The 18258-nt window shown below is 45.1% G+C and overlaps 1 protein-coding gene across 4 annotated transcripts in view; it reads left to right on the forward strand.

Annotated features, from left to right (window-relative positions):
- The first annotated feature begins 4243 nt into the window (after window positions 1-4243).
- CBFB (core-binding factor subunit beta) overlaps window positions 4244-18258 on the forward strand; it is an 82393-nt gene continuing 68378 nt past the window's right edge. The window contains exons 1-3 of one of the 4 annotated variants that reach the window (XM_033218726.1): window positions 4249-4588; window positions 4826-4912; window positions 12652-12768. In XM_033218726.1, coding sequence (XP_033074617.1) covers window positions 4511-4588; window positions 4826-4912; window positions 12652-12768 — 282 coding nt within the window. In that variant the 5' untranslated portion in view covers window positions 4249-4510. Of the gene's footprint in view, window positions 4589-4825; window positions 4913-12651; window positions 12769-18258 lie in introns of all 4 variants that reach the window. The other 3 variants (XM_033218727.1, XM_033218728.1, XM_033218729.1) reach the window with 3 other exon arrangements.

Below are 18258 nucleotides of genomic sequence, written 5' to 3' on the forward strand. Positions count from 1 at the left end.
GGGTGGATTTTACAGTATATAAATTATATCTCAAAAAGAAAAAAATTCTTTAGGGCCCAGGAAACTGCCACACTTGGGCAGATGACACCCTCATCCTGGATTAAGGCCCATTGCCTTCTAAAAACTAGAAGCTGAGTGGAGCCAGGGTTTTAGGCAATGTGCCAGCCACTAATTTTCCTTGTCTCCCACTCCTCTCAAGTCTCATTTGTGGCTCCAGATCCTATTTCAACTTCAAGATGGTACAATATTTTCTCAGTAACTGAAGGGAAACTATTTCCTTAGAAAAAACGCATCAGAGGCTCAGAGACCTCCTCTGTCAGGAAAGGCAAAGGTGGGTGGCTGCTGACACCAGAACTGGATAAAACCATCCTTCCTGCTGGGCCTGTGGAGGCAGGACATCTAGATTTTGACCTTCCAAGCCAAGAAGGGACAAACAGGCTCAGAGGTAGGAATGCACAACCCTCAAGGGCAGGCCCACATCTTGCCACAAGGCCCACAATAGAGCCCCTTTCTTCAACCTGTGGGGACCCTTCTAGAACATGTTGGGGTGCTCCCAGAGGAATAACCCCAGACATAGCTTTCTACGAGTGTGCAGTTCAGTGAGGGTGGCAGGCAGGACTTTTGGTATCTCCACTAGGTCTCAGAGTAGAATGATTAAAATCACCACCCTGGGGTCACTTAGCACCTGTGAATCTCAGTTGGCCCATCTGTAGAATAGGATCAATAATACTAAACTTATAGGAAGGAATGAAGATGATGTATCCCAATGCTTAGCTAGTTTCTTTAGAGTTGGGGGGGGTGTCTCACTCTGTTGTCTAGGATGGTCTCGAACTCCTGGCCTCAAGTGATCCTCCCACTTCTGCTTCCCAAAGTGCTGAGATTACAGGTGTGCACCACCATGCCCAGCCCCCATTTTGTTATTTCAAATGGATCAGGGTCTCGTCACTGTCCTTTTGTACTTTCTCTTTTCTTTTTTCTTTTTTTTTTTTTGAGATAGAGTCTTGCTGTGTCACCCAGGCTGGAGTGCAGTGGTGTGATCTCAGCTCATTGCAACCTCTGCCTCCCGGGTTCAAGTGATTCTCTCGTCTCAGCCTCCAGAGTAGCTGGGATTACAGGCGTAATTAGCTGTGCCATGCACAGCCAATTTTTTGTATTTTAGTGGAGACGGGGTTTCACTGTGTTGCCCAGGCTGGTCTCGAACTCCTGAGCTCGGTCAATCCACCTGCCTCAGCCTCCCAAAGTGCTAGGATTACAGACGTGAACCACCACTCCTGGCCTTATTTACTTTTTCAAAGTCTGTTTCCTCATCTCTCAGATGGAGACAGCAGACCTGACTTACAAGATGGTTGTGTGGGCCGGGTGCAGTGACTCACGCCTATAATCCCAGCACTTTGGGAGGCTGAGGCAGGCAGATCGCCTGAGGTTGGGAGTTCGGGACTAGCCTGTCCTTCTCTACTAAAAATACAAAAATTAGCTGGGCGTGGTGGCAGGCGCCTGTAATCCCAGCTACTCAGGAAGCTGAGGCAGGAGAATCGGTTGAACCTGGGAGGCGGAAGTTGCAGTGAGCCAAGATCGCACCATTGCACTCCAGCCTGGACAACAGAGTAAGACTCCGTCTCAAAAAAAAAAGGAGGTGGTTGTGTGAATTAACCAAGATAAGGTGCATGAAGGCACCCTGAACAGAGCTTCACAGTTGCACTAGGCAAGTGAGGGTTCCTGCACTCTGCTCAGCTTCATTGTGTATTATCTATTTACCCACCCAAGATCAGCTTTAGGAGTCTGCAGGAGCAGGCACCCACGTAGGAAGTTAGGGAGGTACTCAGAGAAGACCCTTGGTTGGCTTGAATCCTTACAAAAGGAAGATTCCAGATGACCGGACTGCAGATAATTCAGTCAGGTTTTGGGACGGTGGGGGCAGATGTTTCTTGGCACAGAAGAGACACCTGCAAGCTTCTATGTGTGGGCCTCAGTAGAGCTGGATCTTAGCAAACCTTCCCTTAGCAAACACCCATAGCATAGTGTCTGGGCCAACCCATACTCAACTCAACAGCTGCCAAAGCTGTTAGAAGCACAGACTTAAGTATACCTTACATGGGTGAAAGTTTCCTTTATAAATTTCCTTTCATTCAATTTTTTAAAATAAGTGAAAAAAAATTTAAACAACCAAAAAGGCATATAGAGGTCAGCTGAGGAGATGGCCTTCTTCAGTATGTGGCTTATTTCCCAGTCATCCTGGCTGTTGAATGCCAGACTACACCGAGTGTGGGTTACCCTGTGGCCTGCAGTTGCCCGAAGCTGTCTGTGGGGCTGCTGTTCTGGGTCTGCTTGGCAGGCTTTGCTGTCCCTTTCCCTTAGGACATCATTCCTCCCCTCCATGAGGCTGACAATGAGAGCGCCCTGCCCTGCTCTGCACTCCCACCCCTCCAGGTCCAGCTCCCTTGACCCTGACCTTGTCTAAGCTCATGATGTCTGTCTGGCCATCAAGGCCATTCTAGAGATCTTTCGACTTTTATTTATTCCACATTTCCCATGGCAGAAACAATTATTGCTGGAGTCTTTGGCCAAGATCAACTTGGAGGTCTGTGAGCCCTCCTTGGACTCATTGTGGAACAAGAGTGCTTCCTCATGGAGTTTTTCCCCGCCCCCCCCCCCCCCCCCCCAGACAGGGTTATGCTCTTGTCAGCCAGGCTAGAGTGCAATGGCACGATCTTGTCTCACTGCAACCTCTGCCTCCCAGGTTCAACCCATTCTCCTGCCTCAGCTTCCCGAGTAGCTGTTTGAGATGCAGTCTTGCTCTGTGGCCCAGGCTGGAGTGCAGTGGCACCATCTCGGCTCACTACAACCTCCACCTCCCGGGGTCAGGCGATTCTCCTGCCTCAGCCTCCCGAGTAGCTGAGACTACAGGCGTGTGCCACCACGCATGGATAATTTTTGTACTTTTAGTAGAGATGGGGTTTTGCCATGTTGACCAGGCTGGCCTCAAGCGCCTGATCTCAGGTGATCAGCCCGCCTCAGCCTCCCAAAGTGCTAGGATTAGGCCAGGCACAGAGGCTCACGCCTGTAATCCCAGCACTTTGGGAGGACGAGGCAGGCAGATCACCTGAGGTCAGTAGTTCAAGACCAGTCTGACCAACATGACGAAACCCCTTCTCTACTAAAAATGCAAAAAAATTTATCTGGGCATGGTGGTGGGCGCCTGTAATTCCAACCACTCGGGAGGCAGAGGCAGGAAAATCACTTGAACCCAGGAGGCGGAGGTTGCAGTGAGCCGAGATCACGCCATCGCACTCACTCCAGCCTGGGCGACAGAGCAAGACTCTGTTAAAAAAAAAAAGGGCTGGGATTACTGGTATGAGCCACCGCGCCCGGCCACAGGACTAACTTTGAATGAAACTCTGCCATAAATTCCATGTCAGACTTTCTCCAGTTTGGGCTAAACGACTTCCCTAGAACTTATGGATCTTATTTTTTTGCAGCTGATTGCACACTGAGTAAGACTGGCAATCGGTTACATTCTTAACGCAGCTTGCTCTTCTTTAGAAACTTAAATTTATTGGGCTCCCACTGTGTGCTAGACCCACATAACAGTTCTCACGCTAACACTGCAAACTTAGGAGTGTCTGCATTTTGGAAATAAGGAAACTGAGGTTTAGTGGTCCAGTTCTTGTCTAAGGCCCCAGCCAGCAGGTAGTGTAGCTGAGTGGGATCCCATCTAAGACCCATCTGACTCCAACAGCCACGACCTTTCCACCATGCCTCGGTTGAATTCTTTGGTCCGTTTCCACCTCAGTCTTCAACGTGCACAGCCTACACCCCTACCGGTCGGTTTAGGGACGAAAAGTCCCCAAGGACTTAGGTTTCCTCGCGTTCAAGTGACAATCTGGGGTTACTCCGCGCACCTGGGGAACCCAGAAGTTCCAGATGGCCGAGGAAGGGCGGAAGAAAAGGCCTGCGTTGGCTACTCCCGTCTGCTAAAGGGCAGGCGGATCCCCCCACTGCAGCTCCACGCCGAGTGGCCGCGGGCGAGCAGCGGGAAAAGGGCAGCGCTGCGGAAGGAGCCTCGGGGCGCCACAGCCCCGCCGCTGAGCCAGCAGGCGGATGGCGCATGCGCGGCGCGGGCCGCGGAGTTGTGAATGGTGCGTCTTGTTTGCTGGAGTTGGAGGCGGGCGGGCTAGCGAGGAGGAGGGGTGGGGCCGCCGGGGGCGGGGTGGGCGGTGAGAGGAAGTGGCGGCGGCGGCGGCGGCGGCGGCCGGGGGCGGCGAGATCTGGGGCTGCGCGGGCAGCAGGCAACGGCCGAAGCGGCGGCAGCGGCGGCGTAGGTTGGGTTCGAGAGGGCGGCGGCGCTTCAGACTCCTCGGAACGGCAACCCACGCGGGCGGGCGCCTGAAACAAAAGGAAGCGGGCGTCCGGGCGCCGCGGGTGGGCGGTCAGTCGGTCAGCGCGGAGCCAGCCAGCGGGTGCCCGCGCAAGCCCCGAGTGCGGCTGGCCGGCGCGGCCTCAGGGCGGGAAGATGCCGCGCGTCGTGCCCGACCAGAGAAGCAAGTTCGAGAACGAGGAGTTCTTTAGGAAGCTGAGCCGCGAGTGTGAGGTGAGGCGGGCGGGCAGCTAGGAGGCCGCAGCGCGCCCCGAGTGGGCCCGGGCGGAGAAAAGTTTGGGCGGCGCGGTCCCCGGGAGTCCCGTTCGGCGCGCCTGCGGAGGGCCAATCTCGCCGCGGCGGCCGTCGCCCGCAGCCTCTGCTTGCCTTTATCGGCGCCGCGCTGGGAGGGCGGGCGCGCGGGCGGCGCCGCGGATTTGGCTTCTGATTTCGGGTTGTCTTGCCTTGCAGATTAAGTACACGGGCTTCAGGGACCGGCCCCACGAGGAGCGCCAGGCGCGCTTCCAGAACGCCTGCCGCGACGGCCGCTCGGAAATCGTAAGTCGGCGGGCCCGGGGCGCAGATAGGGGCGCGCGCGGGTCACTTGTTGCGCCGGGCGGCCGCGGCCCAGGCCGGTTCCGGACGGCGGCGCGGCTGCCGCGGCTCCCGGAACTGAGCGGGCGCCGTCTCACTTCCTACTCGGGTTTCAAAATGCGAAACCAGACGCCGCGGGCCGGTGCTCGCGAGGAGACGCTTTCCCTGGGCCCCGCCGCGGTGGCGCGTGTCGGCCAATGGAGCACCGCGAGTGGCGCTCGAACCCGAGCCAGACTAAACAAGTGAAGGGCATTGTTTAGGCGGCGACACCGAGGAAGGGTTCAGGGTATTTGTAGCAAGCAAGCAAACCGCCATTCAGAAAAACAACCGGAGCTTCATTCAAGGTCGGCGATAGTTTGTTTCTTAGAAGGTGAGCTCTCGGTGATTGTCTATGTCAAGCGGTCTCACTCCCAGATCGCCGAGAAGAAATCTTTTCTCCAGTTATTTATTGTCCTAATAGAGAGGAAACGGGGGGAAAAGGCCCTAAAAGTGTCATTTTCTTAGAATGTTAAGCTTCAGGAGAATCAGAAATAAACCATTATCCCCATGTCTCTAGTAGGGCTGCCGTACCTAAAATGCGCAGATGGGCGAAACTCACGGTTGATCTCTAGGTCCTCGTTTTAGGAGGCAGATTTGGTGTGTCTTCACCAGACCTTGGGTTGAAGAAAAAAATTCAGGGGTCCTAGTTCCTCTCATCTCCTTTTGGTTTGCCTTGTTGGAGGTGCTGATGAGGAGAGAATGGTAGGAAGAAACCAAGAAAAGAGGTTGATTATTATTTTTTTGAGGTAGAGTCTTGCTCTGTTGCCCGGGCTGGAGGACAGTGGCTCGATCTCTGCTCACTGCAACCTCTGCCTCCTAGGTTCAAGCGATTTTCCTGCCTCAGCCTCCTGAGTAGCTAGGATTACAGGTGCCTGCCACCACGCCCGGCTAATTTTTGTATTTTTAGTAAAGACGGGGTTTCACTATGTTGGCCAGGCTGGCCTCCTGACCGCAACTGATACGCCCTCCTCGACCTTCCAGAATGCAAGGATTACAGGCGTGAGCCACTGGGTCCGGCCTGATTATTTTTTTTAAAAGTTAAAGCGCTGTCTAATGGAATGCTGTTACTATCTGCTGGGTGACTTGGACCTATTGCATTGTCAGAGGCTTGAAGTTAGGTGCGATTTGAATTTGGGTTAACAGTAGGAAGACATATTGGAAATTTACTCCTCCCACCCCCTTTATAAAACCAGTTTATTTTTATTCAGATATAATTCATATGCCATAGAACTCTCGCTTTTCATCACTGAACTCAAATTTAATTTTAAAGAATATTTTGATATTTTAAGTGAAGGCTTTTTAAAATTGTAGTAGTGAGAAGATAATGGTTAAATTTATCAGGAGCTCCTGAATATTTGGTCATTAGTGCATGTTATGAAAGATAGTCTCAAGCTTTTAGCCCACTTGCAAGTTTCTTGAGTAATTGTGTTATTTATATGATTGAAGTGCATAAGACATGCTTTTAGATTTTGGCGCTGAGTGGTATAAGAAAATAATTCATGGCCGGGCGCGGTGGCTCAAGCCTGTAATCCTAGCACTTTGGGAGGCCGAGACGGGCGGATCACGAGGTCAGGAGATCGAGACCATCCTGACTAACATGGTGAAACCCCGTCTCTACTAAAAACTACAAAAGACTAGCCGGGCGAGGTGGCGGCGCCTGTAGTCCCAGCTACTCGGGAGGCTGAGGCAGGAGAATGGCGTGAACCCGGGAGGCGGAGCTTGCAGTGAGCTGAGATCCGGCCACAGCACTCCAGCCTGGGTGACAGCGCGAGACTCCGTCTCAAAAAAAAAAAAAAAAAAAAAAGAAAATAATTCATTAGCTAGTGCGATGATCGTGTCATCCTTTGCCTAGGTTACCTTTTGCAAAAGGAAGGTGGTACACTTGAGGATAGAATTTCCTGGAGGTAAAGGATGCAAGTATAAAAGATAAGATACAAAGTACTTGTATTGTCAATGTTTGCTTTTTTGTTTGTTTTGAGACGGAGTCCCGCTCTATTACCCAGGCTGGAGTGCAGCAGCATGATGTAGTCTTGGCTCGCTAGAACCTTTGCCTCCCAGGTTCAAGCGATTCTCCTGCCTCAACCTCCTGAGTAGCTGGGATTACAGGCACACACCACCACGCCCAGCTAATCTTTTTGTATTTTTAGTAGAGACGGGGTTTCACCATGTTGGCCAGGCTGGTTTTGAACTCCTGACCTTAAGTGATCCTCCCACTTCGGCCTTCCAAAGTGCTGGGATACAAGTGTGAGCCACTGCGCCCGGCCTTGTTTTTTTTTTTTTTTTTTTTTAAGAGAATGATCTTGCTGTGTGGCCTAGGCTGGGGTGCAATGGCTGTTCACAGACATAATCATAAGGCACTACAGCCTCAAACTTCTGGGCTCAAGCGATCCTCTTGTCTCAGCCTCCCAATAGCTGGGACTACCAGGCTCGGCGTCACCATACGCTGCCCCGTGTATTATATTATTACCACTATTTTTGAAAGCTGAATTTTTTTGGAATGGTGAATCATAGCTAGTAGGGTGTTTTCTGTCATCTCAGACTTTGCTGAATGGAATTATGAATTCAACCCATGGGATATCTGAAATGCCGTAATATTGTAGTAGTGTTATAGGTGGTTAGTGTTTGTCATAAATTTCTTTCCAGGATGATTTAGACATTCTAGACCTTTCCCGCTTCCAAATATCTGATCCTCACCTGAGCCCAGGAGATCGAGGCTGCAGTGAGCCATAGTCGCACCACTGCACTCCAGCCTAGGTGACAGAGTGAGACCCTGTCTCCAAAAATAAAACAAATATCTGATCCGACACATTTTATAAGTTTTAAATTTCTGAAAAGTATTAAAGGTTAAAGAAGGTAGATTGAATGCTGTGTGAGGTTTGCACTTAAGACGACATAGGTCTTACTTTGTTAAGTAATGTAGGCCGGGCGCGGTGGCTCAAGCCTGTAATCCCAGCACTTTGGGAGGCCGAGACGGGCGGATCACAAGGTCAGGAGATCGAGACCATCCTGGCTAACATGGTGAAACCCCGTCTCTACTAAAAAATACAAAAAACTAGCCGGGCGACATGGCGGGCGCCTGTAGTCCCAGCTGCTTGGGAGGCTGAGGCAGGAGAATGGCGTGAACCCAGGAGGCGGAGCTTGCAGTGAGCTGAGACCCGGCCACTGCACTCCAGCCTGGGCGGCAGAGCGAGACTCCGTCTCAAAAAAAAAAAAAAAAAAAAAAAAAAAAAAGTAATGTAACTATTGGTATTTGGAGAGGAATTTCACATTTCCTAGTTTTTTCTCTTTCTAGTTTCCCTCCTTTAATTCAGTGTTAACCCACATTTAATTACAGGATCCTTAGCTCCGAGAGGGTGGAGACCTCATTAATTCTGTATAAACTCCTCTGGATACAGGTATTTTGCACAATACCATAGGTACTTGATTATTTGAATTTAGAGGCTACTTAATTTAATGCCTGAAATTTATCTTATGACTTATGAACAGGCCATGGTTTCTTTCTATCTGGCTGTGGAAAAAGGCATTATTTTGCCTGTTTTGACAGCAGCCATAAATGGCAAGAATATCCACAGTTCTCAAAACTATTCCCAACCTTTCTCCTGCCCCAGTTGTCCTCTTCTTATTTTGAATGTCTCCTTAATGTATCAGTGAGGTAAATGAAGAATCTGTTCTGCTTTTGCCTAGGTTGTAGTGCAGTGGCACGATCTCGGCTTACTGCAACCTCCGTCCCCCAGGTTCAAGTGATTCTCTTGACCCAGCCTCCGGAGTAGCTGGGATTACAGGCATACACCACCACACCCGGCTAATTAATTGTATTTTTGGTAAAGATGGAGTTTCACCATGTTTGCCAGGCTGGTCTCGAACTCCTGACCTCGGGTGATCCACCCACCTTGGTCTCCCAAAGTGCTGGGATTACAGGCGTGAGCCACCACTCCCAGCCTCATTTTGCATTTAGATGTGAAATAATTTAAGGATGTGTTGATCATCTCTCTTTAACTATAAAACTCAGTCAGCCCCCTTATTTTATGCCAATTGAGTTTTTAACTGTAAAACCTAATCAGCATTAAATAAAAGTGAACATGAGTAGAAGAATCTATGGTAGAATCTGATTTATTCTTTTTTTGAGACTGGATCTCACTCTTTCACCCAGGCTGGAGTGCAGTGGTGCCATTTCCGTTGGCTGCAACCTCCGCCTCCTGCTTCCGCCTCCCGACTAGCTGGGATTATAGGCGCCTGCCACCATGCCTGTCTGGTTTTTGTATTTTTAGTAGAGATGGATTTCACTATGTTGGCCAGGCTGGTCTCCAACTCCTGGCCTCAAGTGATCTGCCTGCTTCGGTGAGCCACTGTACGCAGCCTTGATTTATTCTTATGAATTTTTTTTTTTTTTGAGATGGAGTCTCGTTCTGTTGCCCAGGCTGGTGTGCAGTGGCCCGATCTCAGCTCACTGCAAGCTCCGCCTCCTGAGTTCACATCATTCTCCCGCCTCAGCCTCCCAAGTAGCTGGGACTACAGGCACCTGCCACCGTGCCTGGCTAATTTTGTTTTTGTATTTTTAGTAGAGACAGGGTTTCACTGTTTTTTTTTTTTTTTTTTTGAGACGGTGTCTCATACTGTCTGCTAGGCTGCAGTGCAATGGCAAGATCTTGGCTCACTGCAACCTCCGCCTCCTGGGTTCACACGATTCTCCTGCCCCAGCCTCATGAGTAGCTGGAATTACAGGCCCACACCACCACACCCAGCTAATTTTTTGTATATTTAGTAGAGATGGGGTTTCACTATGTTGGCCAGACTGGTGTCGAACTTCTGATCTCGTGATCTGCCTGCCTTGGCCTCCCAAAGCGCTGGGATTACAGGCTTGAGCCACCGCACCTGGCCTATGCTTACCAATTCTTATGTAGTAAGAGTGTTGGAGATGTCTTCAACACTAATAATCAATTGAAGAAAAAATATTTATGAGAAGTATGGTTACTCTATGGTGAGAAGAGTAAAAACTAATACATATTTCTAATTCTGAAGATTGAATGGTAAAAAGTATGTTGGATTGGCACAAGGTGTGCTATTTTATAATTTGTGAAACCTATAAAACATAAGACAACCTGGAAATCTTAAATATAGGCGTCATACCAGTGTAGCATTTTAATGTTTTCATTTTGTTTCTTTTTTTCTTTATTTTCCTATGACAATGTTGACACCATATTAATATTTTGGAACAGACTTTTTCCAACTCTTACGTATATGTAGGTATCTCATTAAAAGAGTTCCATGGTCAGATAAGTTTGGAAAATGCTTTTCTAGAATGATCTACGTTTACCACTTCTGTCTCAGAGAGCAATCTTTATGAGGTAATGGACATATAGTGATGAAGCAGGAAATCTCTTCTGAGGTTGGCATCAAGACAGGAGATGAAGTAATACGATCTGCAGAGTGTCTTGGCACAGAGCTGATTTGGGGTACACTGGAGGTGGAAGGATTTGCTACTAGGTGAATACTGAAGAAGCGCACCACAGGGATTTTGACACAGGGCATTCATTCATGTGCTGAGTCTTTTCTGCCACCACTCTGCTCTAAGAATTTCATTATCTGAAGCTGAAAAAGTTGACTTTCTTGTTGAACTTAAAGTTATTTCTCATATCATTCAGCAGACATTTTCGTAACATTTACTTGGTACTGTTTTAAGCACTTTACAAATAATTAATTTGTGAGGAAACTGAGGTATGCTTCAGGTCATACAGCCTGGGCAGTTTCCCTCCCAGAAATTCCTTTTTCATTTAAACTAGTATTGGGGGATTTTAAGACTCATGCTCATAGTGCATGGGAAGTTTTTTTTGTTTTTTTGTTTTTTCTTGTTTTTGAAATGGAGTCTCACCTGGTTGTCCAGGCTGGACCACAGTGGTGCGATCTTGGCTCACTGCATGCAACCTCTGCCTCCTGGGTTCAAGTGATTCTTCTGCCTCAGCCTCCCAAGTAGCTGGGATTACAATGTCTGCCACGACGCCCAGCTGATTTTTTGTATTTTTAGTAGAGACAGGGTTTCACCATATTGGCCAGGGTGGTCTTGTACTCCTGACCTCAGGTGGTCCACCTGTCTCACCTCCCAACGTGCTGGGATTACAAGCGTGAACCACCACTCTTGGCCTGAAAGATTTTTAAAAATGATGTTGTAATATTGATGTTAGTTCAGTTTTTATGCATATAAAACATTTACCACATGAAAATGGTACCCCAGTTGATTAGGGAAATGCCATCAAAGAGGTTTAGAGATTTAGCATTTAGGGTTGACAAGTGTACCGACAGTGCCAGTAATAGAAATAGGAAGGATAATTTTAACCTCTAAAGAATCTAAGCTGTTAACCATCGGGAAACTATTGGATAGCCAAATTGGTTGATGGCTTTAAACAAATTGCCCCAAACGGGAACCTCTTGATTTGAGATGAAGACTGTACGCATGGAAACAAATTATGCTTCCGAACTCAATTAGTAGAATAAACCAAACAAAAAACTTTTTTTTGAGACGGAGTCTTGCTCTGTCACCAAGGGTGTAGCACTCTGTCACCAAGTGCGATCTTGGCTCACTACAAGCTCCGCCTCCCGGGTTCACGTCATTCTCCTACCTCAGCCTCCCAAGTAGCTGGGACTACAGGCGCCTACCACCACGCCTGGCTAATTTTTTGTATTTTTAGTAGAGAGGGGGTTTCGCCTTATTAGTCAGGATGGTCTCAATCTCCTGACCCTGTGATCCGCCTGTCTCAGACTCCCAAAGTGCTGGGATTACAGGCGTGAGCCACCGTGCCTGGCCACAAAAAACACTTTCTGGTTTCAACAAAGAAGAGTTTACATTTAGATGATGAAAAATGTATTTTTTCAAAAATGCTTTTACTTTTTTTCTTAATTTCCTTTGGGAAAGGGGTAATGTCTTTGTTTTTTGCATGAGGGAAATATAGAGGTAACTTGCTCAAGGGCTACATAAAATGACACTTTATTGAAATGGTTTTAGATCGTTCCATCTGTTGAGCTCTAACATCCAAATCTTTTATAAATATTAGATGAATACTTTTCTCTCCGTTGTAGTCGGATCAAGTTCTCCTAAAGTCAAATATTAGAAAAGACATACTTTAAAAAATCATCTAGGGTTTTAGATATCCCATGCCGATGTATGGTTTATCAGAGGAGAGACGGAAATTCCAAGTGCATTTTTTATGTACTGCCTGCCATGCAGTGTTTCTTTCAGCAAGAGAAATCAGGGAAAATTAAAGTGTCTCATTTATACAACTTTAAATTGAGGTTTTCTTTAAAATTCAAAATCTTTAGATTTTCAGTGATTTTTACATTTAAAAAGAAGTTTTTAAATGCAAGGATGGATGGTGGCTTCTGGTTAGACATTAGCAGTGCAAGATCCTAACGTCAGCAAAAAATGACCTGAAAGAAAGTATTGATTCCATGTCTGATTTTATATTAAGCAGCCAATGGCAAATGTCCTCAAAATGGAATCAGATGTTTGTAACTTAATACTTAAGAAAAATGATGAGTGCATGTTTTTTTACTTTTAAGTATTCTCTGTGCTGCCTGACTTAAGACATAAACTGATATAAAAATAAATGACTGCCTGCATAATTTATGTAATGTCCTGCTCCTGATCCTGTTTGTATTGATTTTTCTAAAAGGCTTTTGTGGCCACAGGAACCAATCTGTCTCTCCAGTTTTTTCCGGCCAGCTGGCAGGGAGAACAGCGACAAACACCTAGCCGAGAGTATGTCGACTTAGAAAGAGAAGCAGGCAAGGTAGGAAACGTTTCTTTGCAATTTAAAATACTGTGAGTTGTTTTGTTAGAGATTATTTGGTAATTTACATTTTAATAAAGATCACAGATCTGATTACATCAGCATATGCTCAGATTTGCTTTCATTCCATGTTATAAGGATGTAATATAAATTTTTTTTTTTTTTTGACGGTGTTACGCTCTTGTTGCCTGGGCTGGAGTGCAATGGCATGATCTCGGTTCACTGTAACCTCCGCCTTGCAGTTTCAAGCGATTCTCGTGTCTCAGCCTCCTGAGTAGCTGGGATTACAGGCACCCACCACCACACCTGGCTAATTTTTGTATTTTTAGCAGAGATGAGGTTTCACCGTGTTGGCAAGGCTGGTCTCGAACTCCTGACCCCATCATGTGCCCTCCTCTGCCTCCCAAAGTGTTGGGATTACAGGCGTGAGCCACTGTGCCCGGTCAATATAATTTTTTAAAACCACTGTTAAACTTTTATATCACTCCATTCCTAATTTTATGTACATGATATTTGTCATAGAACATTCTAATCCTTAAGAAAAGTAACAGAACAATTTCTTTAAAAGTTTGACAATATATATTTTGTTTACAAAAATATATGTAAGTATAGTGCTATAAAAGTAAAATTAAGAGGTAAATGGAAAGAAAAGCTCTCTAGGTTTAAAAATTAATAGTATTTAGAAATAGCTCATAGGTAACTTTTTAATTCCATTAACAGAGCAAATTTACATTTGAGAAAAAACAATGTGAAAATTTTAACTTGGAAATATGTATTTTTTGTTTTGAAAAAAAGTTTCCGGGAACATGTCTTACAGTTTTGATGTTAGAAGTTTAGATTAAAGATACAAAAATATAGGTAAAATGTTTAAGCTGAGAGCCTTATTTCAAGTCTACGTTAAATGTATTATGATTTTGATTTGGGTGATTTTTTTTGTTTGTTTTTTTGAGATGGAGTCTCTGTCTGTTGCCCAGGCTGGAGTATAGTGGCGTGATCTTGGCTCACAGCAACCTCCACCTCCTGGGTTTTAAGCTGTTCTCCTGCCTCAGCCTCTTGAGTAGCTGGGATTACAGGCGTGTGCCACCACGCCTGGCTAATTTTTTGTATTTTTAGTAGAGACGAGGTTTCACCATATTAGTCAGGCTAGTATTGAACTCCTGACCATGTGATCTGCCCGCCTCTGCCTCCCAAAGTGCTGGGATTACAGGAGTGAGCCACTGCACCTGGCCTGGTGAAATTTTAATGAATAGCATCTTGGATTGGTTGATCCCTGATTGAGAAGTCAAGGAGTTGACTTCTTGAAATAAAATTTTTAAAGAAGAAACATTCTTTTAAATCTAGTTTTATACTCAAAACACCCTTTTGGATCCAGTTTTATACTCATTATTTTTTCTGGGTTTGTTTCGCAGTGTGTTTTTGTACTTGTTTTTATCAACTTACTAAGTTAGTTTTCTAAGTGTCATCATGAATGGCATAACCTGCCACATTTATGTAACGTGAGAAATGTCTATTCCTTTGAGAAAATTAAAAGGTTTTTGTATTAGGAAAAAGATTTTTAATCTTGTGTGTGTATATATGTGTATATATACATATATATACGTGTATATGTATATGTGTATAGTGTGTATATATGTATATATAAAATTAAGAATTTTTTGTTTTCTCCAGTTTTATGGAATTAGATTTGATCTTTTGTGCATGACAAAACAATCTTTGAATTGGAAAAGGGAAAATAGATTATAAGATTTTTAAAAACGAGTAATAAGCAGTTTGTTTTCCTGTGTATTAGTTTGTTTGCTTGAAAAACTAAAAGTGAATGTTCCAGATTTTACTATTTGGTAATTCTTACACAGTATATAAGGAAGAATTTGAGAAGTCCTTGTAGGATTGTTGTTTTTTTGGTCCTTCTGATGCACGTATGTGTGACCATTGAAATTATTATTTTTTCTTGTTGGAATACTTCCTTAAAGTTTGTTTAATGTGGTAGCTCAGATCCTAAAGACATAAACCAAAAAAAAAAAAAATTTTTTTTTGTCAGCTTTAGCCCAAAACTATTTTAATGCTTCAAGAGCATCATCTCAGTGTTACTGAGGTCTTCCAGTATTTAATAACTAATAAATGGGTTGTTAACGCTACCAAAAGTTAAGTTTGCTTGAATTAATTTAATGATACTGCTTCACTAGTGTGAACACCACATTATCCTTGGACTTAAGCCATTGAGATGTTTTTAGTTATATGACCAAAAATAACAAAAATGTGAGATGGTTTGTTATAGTACAGTCATGTGTCGCTTAATGGCAGGGATATGTTCTGGGAAATGTGTTGCTAGGTGATTTTTATCATTGTGTATATATAGAGCATACTTACACAGACCTAGATGGTATAGCCTGCTACACACTTAGGCTATATAGTATAGTCTGTTGCTCCTAGGCTACAAACCTGTACTGTACAGCATGTTACCGTACTGAATACTGTAGTCAACTGTAACACAATGGTAAGTATTTGTGTGTCTTAATGTATCTAAACGTAGAAAAGACATGGTAAAAATACAATATTAAAAAAATGGCTTTGAATGGAGCTTGCAGGACTGGAAGTTGCTGTGGGTCAGTCACTTGAGTAAGTGGTGAATGAATGTGATTCTGTAGGTTTTATAAACACAGTATGCTTAGGACACACCAAATTGCTTATAAAAATTAAGCAATTGCACTACAATGTTAAAATAGCTATGATGTCACTAGGCAATAGGAATTTTTCAGATTCATTATAATCTTACAGGACTACTGTCATATGTATGATCCATTGTAGGCTGAAACATTGTTAAAGCAATGCATGAATGTATTAAAAAGATATGTTTTTAATTCTATTAGGAAGAATGGTAGAACTGATGCAAGCTATTAGGAAATGTACATTTTTAAAATACTGGTTTTTAGAAGTTTTTTTCTGTGAAGGGACAAATGTGAATGTTTTCAGTTTTGCAGACTTTCAGTCTCTGTCACAACTACTCATCTCTGTAACTACTTAATTCTGCTGTTGTGGTGTGAAAGGGCCCTAGACAATATGTAAACAATTGAGTGTGGCTGTGTTCCATAAATGATGACACTGGTAGAAATCAGTATCTTTCCCTCAGATATAAATCTGCAAATGTTATGCATAGATCCTGTATTTCTCAAATAAAATTTTGCCGGCCGGGCGCGGTGGCTCAAGCCTGTAATCCCAGCACTTTGGGAGGCCGAGACGGGCGGATCACGAGGTCAGGAGATCGAGACCATCCTGGCTAACACGGTGAAACCCCGTCTCTACTAAAAAAAAATACAAAAACTAGCCGGGCGAGGTAGCGGGCGCCTGTAGTCCCAGCTACTCCGGGAGGCTGAGGCAGGAGAATGGCGTGAACCCGGGAGGCGGAGCTTGCAGTGAGCTGAGATCCAGCCACTGCACTCCAGCCTGGGCAACAGAGCGAGACTCCGTCTCAAAAAAAAAAAAAAAAATTTTGCCAACATCTGTACTACTTCTGTACTTTTTTTCTAGGATAAAAAGCATTTTAAGGCAAAAACTCCTGCTGCACTGTTCCATGCCACTGTAATAAAGTTCTCCAGTGAATTTGGAGAAAAGGCATTGCCCTGTGTTTTCTCATCCATAGAGCTCAGACTGTGGGGTCTCGAATTTCTTTTCTCTTTTTATGGTCTGTTTCTTATAACCATTAGGTTTTGTTTCTGTCCCCACAGGACTAGGACTGGAAGCAAAGAAAATTGAAGGAACTTCTCCAAATGTTAATTGTTCCTCTGTTCCTTATTTTGGATTCCATATCAGTGTCTTCTTTCATATTCTTTCAACTGAGTTACCTACTGAAGCAGCTTAGTTCTCGTCCCATTCATATGCAGCTTTGAGGAGCTATAGTTGTTAAGGCTTTAGAGTTAGGCAAAATTGAGTTAAGTTCTGGCTTCTGCATTTACTATGATGTAACTTTGGGCATGTTTAATTATTATAATCCTCAGTTGTAAAATGAGATTAATGGATACTTCCCAGGGTTGCTGTTGAGAGTAACTGAAATAGTGTATGTAAAGTCTTTAACCACTACTGTACCTGTCACAGTTACCCAAAAATTTATTCATTCAGAAGGTCTTTGTTGAACACGTTATGTGTACTGAGCATTGTCCCAGGTATTTGAGATACATCGGTGAACAAAGCAGAGATCCTTAATGGACAATATACATAATAAGTTATATAATAGCTTACAAAGTGACAATAGCTTTGGGAAAAAGGAAAGGTATTATAGGATAAGGGTGATCAATGAGCAGGAACGTTTGCAGTTTTAAATTAGGTGGTCTGGGTAAGGAAGATCATACCTGAACCAAGACACAAAGGAGGTTAGGGAATGGTGAGCCGTGCAGGAGTTGGGGGTGGGGGAGAGATGTTCCAGACAGAGGAAACAGCCATTATAAAGGGCCCCAGAGTGGCACCCTATGTTGGATCAACAGCAAGCAGGCCATTGTGGCTAGAGTAGACTGTGAAAGAAGTTGTAGTAGATGAAATCAGAAATAATAATGAGCCAGTGCATGTGACCATGGTAGGCCATTATAACCACATGGGATTTTTATTCTGAGTGAGATGGGGAATAGTTTTGAGTGTTTAGTTTGCTTTTTTTTTTTTTTTTTTTTTTTTGAGGCGGAGTCTTGCTCTGTCACCCAGGCTGGAGTGCAGTGGCCGGCTCTCAGCTCACTGCAAGCTCCGCCTCCCAGGTTTACGCCATTCTCCTGCCTCAGCCTCCCCAGTAGCTGGGACTACAGGCGCCCGCCACCTCGCCCGGCTAGTTTTTGTATTTTTAGTAGAGACGGGGTTTCACCGTGTTAGCCAGGATGGTCTCGATCTCCTGACCTCGGGATCCAACCGTCTCGGCCTCCCAAAGTGCTGGGATTACAGGCTTGAGCCACCGCGCCCGGCCTAGTTTGCTTATTTTTTAGGTACAGGGTCTTGGTATGTTGCCCAGGGTGACTCAAACTCCTGGACTCAAGTTATCCTCTTGGTCAGCTTCCGAAGTAGCTGAGAGTAAAGGCATGCTCCTGCAGCTGGCTTTTGAGCAGATGAATGATACGATCTACGTTAGGTTTTGAGAGACTAATGCTAGCTGCTAGGTTAATAATAGATTATAGAGGACAAAAGTGAAGCAGGCTATTGCAGTAATCTTGGTGAGAGGCCAGGGTGGTAGCAGTAGAGGTAGTGAGAAATGGTCATATCCTGGATGTATTTTGAGATAGAGACAACAAGATTTGCTTATGGATTGGATATGGCGTGTGAGAAAGAGAAGAATTAAGAATGACTCTAACTTAGGCTGAGGCAGGAGAATTACTTGAACCTGGGAAGGGGAGGTTGCAGTGAGCTGAGATCGTGCTGCTGCACTCCAGCCTGGGCAACAAGAGTGAAACTCCATCTCAAAAAAAAAAAAAAAAAAAGAATGACTCCCACTTTTTGGCTAGAGAAACTGGGAATATGGGG

The sequence above is a fragment of the Trachypithecus francoisi genome, unplaced genomic scaffold, assembly GCF_009764315.1.
Source record: "Trachypithecus francoisi isolate TF-2019V2 unplaced genomic scaffold, Tfra_2.0 Lachesis_group10, whole genome shotgun sequence".
Taxonomy (NCBI): domain Eukaryota; kingdom Metazoa; phylum Chordata; class Mammalia; order Primates; family Cercopithecidae; genus Trachypithecus; species Trachypithecus francoisi.